Below are 7,228 nucleotides of genomic sequence, written 5' to 3' on the forward strand. Positions count from 1 at the left end.
TGATCTTTCATAACAAGATTCAGTAAAGCAGGTTTAATTTCAAAGAATTCTGCTGTAGTAGCAGGTGGAGCAATAGGTGTGCATAAGAAATCATTATTATTTGTGGTTGTGAAGTCACACAACTTAGTATTTTCAGCGTTGGCCATTTTAGCAACAGTAATTAAAGCAAACTAGATAAAGTAAATGCAAGTAAACTAATTTTTTTGTGTTTTTGATATAGCAAACAAGATAGCAAATAAAGTAAAACTAGCAACTAATTTTTTTGTATTTTGATTTAGTGCAGCAAACAAAGTAGTAAATAAAATAAAGCAAGACAAAAACAAAGTAAAGAGATTGAGAAGTGGAGACTCCCCTTGCAGCGTGTCTTGATTTCCCCGGCAACGGCGCCAGAAAAAGAGCTTGATGGCGTGTATTTCACACGTTCGTTGGGCAACCCCAAGAGGAAGGTATGATGCGCACAGCAGCAAGTTTTCCCTCAGAAAGAAACCAAGGTTTATCGAATCAGGAGGAGCCAAGAAGCACGTTGAAGGTTGATGGCGGCGAGATGTAGTGCGGCGCAACACCAGGGATTCCGGCGCCAACGTGGAACCTGCACAACACAACCAAAGTACTTTGCCCCAACGAAACGAGTGAGGTTGTCAATCTCACCGGCTTGCTGTAACAAAGGATTAACCGTATTGTGTGGAAGATGATTGTTTGCAGAGAAAACAGTAAAAACAAGTATTGCAGTAGATTGTATTTCAGTAAAGAGAATTGGACCGGGGTCCACAGTTCACTAGAGGTGTCTCTCCCATAAGACGAACGACATGTTGGGTGAACAAATTACAGTTGGGCAATTGACAAATAAAGAGAGCATGACAATGCACATACATATTATGATGAGTATAGTGAGATTTAATTGGGCATTACGACAAAGTACATAGACCGCCATCCAACTCGCATCTATGCCTAAAAAGTCCACCTTCAGGTTATCATCCGAACCCCTCCAGTATTAAGTTGCAAAGCAACGGACAATTGCATTAAGTATGGTGCGTAATGTAATCAACAACTACATCCTTAGACATAGCATCAATGTTTTATCCCTAGTGGCAACGAGCACAACACAACCTTAGAACTTTCGTCACCTGTCCCGGTGTCAATGCGGGCATGAACCCACTATCGAGCATAAGTACTCCCTCTTGGAGTTAAAAGCATCTACTTGGCCAGAGCATCTACTAATAACGGAGAGCATGCAAGATCATAAACAACACATAAGCATAACTTTGATAATCAACATAACAAGTATTCTCTATTCATCGGATCCCAACAAACGCAACATATAGAATTACATATAGATGATCTTGATCATGATAGGCAGCTCACAAGATCCGACAATGATAGCACAATGGGGAGAAGACAACCATCTAGCTACTGCTATGGACCCATAGTCCAGGGGTAGACTACTCACTCATCACTCCGGAGGCGACCATGGCGGTGTAGAGTCCTCCGGGAGATGATTCCCCTCTCCGGCAGGGTGCCGGAGGCGATCTCCAGGATCCCCCGAGATGGGATCGGCGGTGACGGCGTCTCAGTAAGGTTTTCCGTATCGTGGCTCTCGGTCCTGGGGGTTTCGTCACGGAGGCTTTAAGTAGGCGGAAGGGTAGGTCAAGAGGCGGCACGAGGGCCCCACACCACAGGGCCGCGCGGCCAAGGGGGGGGCCGCGCCGCCCTAGGGTGTGGCCCCCTCGTGGCCCCTCTTCGTCTCGTCTTCGGTCTTCTGGAAGCTTCGTGTAGAAATAGGCCTTTGGGCTTTTATTTCGTCCAATTCCGAGAATATTTCTTTACTAGGATTTCTGAAACCAAAAACAGCAGAAAACAGCAACTGGCACTTCGGCATCTTGTTAATAGGTTAGTTCCAGAAAATGCACGAATATGACATAAAGTGTGCATAAAACATGTAGATAACATCAATAATGTGGCATGGAACACAAGAAATTATCGATACGTTGGAGACGTATCAAAGTCCAGGCCGGTCCAGGACCCGGTCAGACCGGCCCCCAGACCGGACCGCCCGGTCCCTGGCCCGGTCGACCGGTCGTAAACCGGCCACCAACCGGAGGAAATTTATCGTACCGGGGCGAAACCGGAAACTTCGCAGTTTCCCGGTTTCCGACCGGTTGACCGGACCACCGACCGGACCGCCCGGTCCACAGCCCGGTTGACCGGACCACAAACCGGACAGCCCGGTCCACAGCCCGGTTGACCGGATCCCAGACCGGACCAGTCCGAGTCTGTCTCGACCATATCTATTCGGGTCGGTTATTTTTGTATCTTTTCGACCAGAACTCGTCCCGGACACCTATATAAGTGCCCAGGACGCCCCCTAGCTGCTTTAGACCACGTTTAAGATAAACCCTAGTTCTTAGTTGTTTGCTCTGCAAAACTATTGAATTCCCTACACCATATTGCTTGGATATCGTGTAGATCCTGTTTAAGTCTTGTGTGATCTGCTGTTCCATTGGGAATTAGACGGTTGCAATTTACCGCTTCGTGGTCGGCGGCTACGTGCGCAAGTGTGTGGAGTTGCGAATATCTTGCAGGGTTGAGAGCTGTTGCATTGGCGACAGGGACCAATCGAGAGATCTCGTTGCGTCATACAAGTTATCATCCACTACATCGTCGTGTTTCTCCGCTGTCATCATCCTGTGATCATCATCACCACCGTTGCTTACTGAGAAGATCGGGCCACTCCTTATCAATCACAGTCGTAGTACTCCCCAATCACCCTAACACAGCTCATGTTTTAAATCTTAGGCATTAAAATTACATACTATCTAAAATCACCGTAACACAGCCCATGTTTTAAATCTTGAGCATTAAAATTACATATGTGCCAACAACTAAAATAGTTCTAATGATGTGGATCAATGTGGTATCTCTATTTAGACCCCCCCTATCTTGGTTTTAGTAATATAGGAGTACTTCAAGTGAGACAACTATAAATGTACGTACGTCAACTGATCTGAAACAGCAAAGGAAATATTAACTCATTTCTCAGCATTGTGATCTGAAACAATTGTTCATTAATGGCTTCCGATTCGAGGATAGCTCGCCCAGCCCCATGCATGGTCAAATTCTACGGGGGGTGATGCAACAAAAGAGACACTTTTACCGCCCGGCACCCACTTCAATTAGGAAATTGCCTAAAAAAAAGGAAAAGTTTAGAGAAAGAAATAATGAGTTAAACGACTTTGCAGGTCCCCTTCCACAGCCGCCGCACCCAATCCGTCGTACGATCTTTTCAGGTGCTCCCCCCCCTAACAGCACTACTGAAAATAATCAGCACCCACCAATTGCCAAGATCAACCCTATCTCCCTATAGTCTCAAGAAAGTGTCTCGAGCAATGGTGGGTTGTGTAACGCTTCAAGCTACTGAACGACGTTCTCTATAATTAATGAACCAGGAACATACCATTGTCGATGAAACTGAGGTGCTTTTTGTTTATTTTCTGAAGGGGCACTTTGTGTACTACTGTCTCAGTAACAGGTGCATATTTTGATTTTCAAATAAGAAAGCTGAGCATATGATATATTCTGCTTGGCCTATTGGCCTGTAAGTATCAAAATCGATACGCGTCAAAGCACTTGTTAGCAATTTGCCGTGCCATGCCCAATCCTTAACGGACAAAACCATTTCAAGAGGCGCTTCTGCTGCCAATCCAATTCCGCCACGGCCGGCCACTTCTCCACAAACCCAAGCTAGTTTCTTTTTGCTGGCTCCTGTTCTTGCCTTATATGTTGATTACCTCACCTCAGCAAATTATGTCATTTTGGCGGCCGTTTGGGGATTTATAAAGTTGAAGCCCGGGACAATGCCTTCTTTCCAAATAAATTGGCATGCCATATATATAGCTAGTGAAGATATTCATATAATTCGGCAGCAAACCGGTGACTGTCTTAATCGGTTTGGTCAGTTAAACAATTCAATCTTCAAAATGTTATTATGAGCCATCTTTTTTTCAATGCAAAAAAGCTCGAGTGGGGGCATATCGAAGATTTTTGGCCTTTGCGGCTTACTCCCGATGTTTCATTACGCATTCACGCACCATGCAACTATATGGCAGTCGTAATCACTCATGCGTACCTAAGGACTCGGTCCAAGTGCAGATTTTTCCATGATAAGGTGATAGTGTTACTACATGTGGGAAACTCTTGGTCACTTGTTACATCTAATTAAGTGCTTGCTTGATGCAGAACACACACTACGCCCAGGGTGTGCCACTATAAATATAGCCCTACACCAAACAATCGTCTCACACATCCCCAAAGCAAACCTGAGACACAAACCACGAAGCAATCGACTAGAAATCAGAAGCATCCATGGCAAAGCCACAGGCATTGGCTGCATCACTGCTGCTTGTCTTGGTGATCTCCCTCGCTGCAATAGAGGGTGCTCATGGCATCTGCGGCTTGTCGAACGGTGAATTCAAGCTTTGCCAGCCCGCGGCGGCGGTGAACAACCCAACGAATGGCCCCTCGTCTGAGTGCTGTGCCGCGCTTGGGAAGGCTAACCTGTCATGCATCTGCCGTTACAAAGGCGTCGCCGGCGTATGGCTGAGGATGTACCACATCGATGCCAATCGCGCCATGGCGCTTCCCGGCAAGTGCGGTCTCACTATGCCCAGGAACTGCTAGTGAGGATTGGACGTACTATCTATACTGTCCGTCTACATATATGATATACATCACCACTTATACAGCTAAATAAGTGGAGGAGCACTTGAAAGGCTTTGTGCTACTCCATCTTACCGGTGTTGTGTGATTTCACGTGTGCTTAATTATCTCACTAAGCTACTATTCATGTATGCTGGAATTGTAATGATGGCACAAAGTGCCTTACTTGGAGGATTAAATGCAAGTTCCAGAATTATGATATCTGGTTTAATTGTCTACCCGCTTGCAGTGATATTTTGCATCAGAATATACTGTTACTTGGGTTCGGCACATTTGACTTCATACAAGAGGTCTGGGCTAGATGCACTGCAAGCTAAAGTTATATTATGGATTATGGGAGCAATATGAATGGATGACATTTATCTTGTTTATCCATGACTGTGATTCACTATAGTGTACTGATAGGTTTCAAAGCTTCAGAATGTGGCTGGCGTTATGTTTTAGAGTGTCTTGATGGAATATGGCCCTATTACATGGAGTAATTAAGATCTGATTCCTTGGGTAACATGATTTATCTGTTGCTTCGTGTCACGTAAAATATGACGCATCTAATTTGTTTGATCTGGAATAAATTATTTCTAAAATACTTCGCTTTAAACATAATAAAAATTGTGTTACTATCTCTTGGAGGGGGCATTTTATAAAATACCATAATTTTCTTCACATCTCTAGAGTTTGCTTCCATGACTTTAAATTTACTTCGATTTACCAAAAAAATGTGTCATAATTAACGATATGCTAATTCCAAATCATTATAATTTTATTACAGTCGACCAGATATATAGTTTATTCCAATGAAACAAAAGCTTGTTCCATCAAAGCGAAAAACGTATTGCTTCTCTGAGTTAGTAAAAAAATTGAGAACAGTGATGTTGTGCTTTCCCTACTTTTGCATCGTACTGGAAGGAAACAAATTGGTTTGGTCTACAAAAGTAACCAACCATATTTATTTACTCCGTATTAAAAGTTAATTTGGTCCTATGGTCAATTCCCTCGAGTCCAAAAATGTAATGCATTCGCGTTCCATATCAATGTGACATCAAGCCTAAATACAGGTCGGGTGATCCATGGTCATGGCGACAAATTTAGAGGTGGATCCCAGAGCTGGCAATGGGGCAGGTTTGGCATCGGTACTTCTTCATACTAGCCGCAATGGTTCCGGATAATGGCATGGAGGTGATGGTCACCACTTATACAACAAGAAAGGTGTCTGGATCCGTGGGAGTGACGAACGAAATGAATTGCAGCTTGGTGCGCTAAAGGCTTTGCAACTGCAAAAGGCAGGCATCGCGCAGCTCGTGCAGGAGAGGTGAGGAAACAAACTTGAGGGTCTAAACAAGATCGTGTACTTGGAGAGGTGTGAGCATGATGCATGTAAAATGCATACATAAACTTTGCACTTTATTACAACATATTATCACATATTTGCATTTTATATAATATTATTCTCATGTTTTATGATGTTTTAGGGGATTTTCTAAACAATCCTCCCTCCTCCGGTTCTAATTCGGTTTGACAGGAAACACCCCTTTTTAGTGTTTTTGACTTTCTAGGAGCTACGGGACTCCAAAAAGGGCAAAGTCAGGGGCCATGCTTCGAAATTTTTGAGACAAACAAAATAAGCTAAAGTGGGCCACCAGGAGGTCAACAGGATGGGAAAGAGAGAGGGTGGCACGGCCTCCCCCTCTGGCCGCGCCACCAGACCTCTTTCGGGCCTCGAGCGTCTGTTTCGCCTCATCTTTTCGTGAACCAATTTGTTTTGCCCTAAAAACTAACATATGTACGACCGTGGGGCGTTTCGTCCAGACGACAACGGCGTAGATCAAAAACACAGAAACAGAGAGTCAACAGGCCGCCGCCGGCGGAGATCGGAGGGGGAAAACGCTGCCGGAATCGCCTCCGGTGGACTCCACCCCCCCTCCGGAGAGGGCATCAGCACCATCTTCATCAACATCTACAACAACTCTTTATCATTTCCCTTTGTACTCTCTTGGAAAACATGATGTATGATGCAATATATTGTTTTTTTCATGATCTATTGTATCTCTATGTTGATGTTTGAGTACTGAATTGTTCATGGCAATTGTTATATAGTTTATTGTTGATTGCATACAAGTATTTGTTATCTTCTATGATGGTCTGATGTATTGATATATGAGTGCACACATATGTCAAGGGGATGCATAAGGTTATCACCGTTGCATATTGATGGGGTGCGGGACTGAGGTTGACAGAAACCTAGTCCCAATTCTTAGATGCATGTTGCATTAATTCATGGTTAATCAAACGGAGGGTCCAATTATGGGGACCTTTAAAATTACAACGATGGTTGGACTTCATGCCTTAATAATTCCTTTGTTTGCTTATGATAATGGCCTTAGGATCAACCACTAGAAGTGTACTTGCTCAGTTTCATGGCTACACCTATCTATGGTTCCTCTCTAGAAGAAACACTAAAAATACTATAATGAGATTCACTAATTATGACAACCACACAAATGAAATAGCAATGCCT

The 7,228-nt window shown here is 44.0% G+C and overlaps 1 protein-coding gene across 1 annotated transcript; it reads left to right on the forward strand.

Moving 5' to 3' along the window:
* The first annotated feature begins 4,312 nt into the window (after window positions 1-4,312).
* Window positions 4,313-4,931, forward strand: LOC124698031 (putative lipid-transfer protein DIR1). Its single transcript, XM_047230556.1, has one exon. It carries the CDS (start codon window positions 4,360-4,362, stop codon window positions 4,672-4,674), a length of 315 nt encoding a protein of 104 aa, XP_047086512.1. The 5' UTR covers window positions 4,313-4,359; the 3' UTR covers window positions 4,675-4,931.
* Window positions 4,932-7,228: the final 2,297 nt, after the last annotated feature.

This window comes from Lolium rigidum, chromosome 3 (assembly GCF_022539505.1).
Source record: "Lolium rigidum isolate FL_2022 chromosome 3, APGP_CSIRO_Lrig_0.1, whole genome shotgun sequence".
Lineage (NCBI taxonomy): Eukaryota > Viridiplantae > Streptophyta > Magnoliopsida > Poales > Poaceae > Lolium > Lolium rigidum.

Coding starts and splice junctions, on each gene's coding strand:
- LOC124698031 (XM_047230556.1), top strand. CDS start 4,360: ATGGCAAAGCCACAGGCATTGGCTGCATCACTGCTGCTTGTCTTGGTG.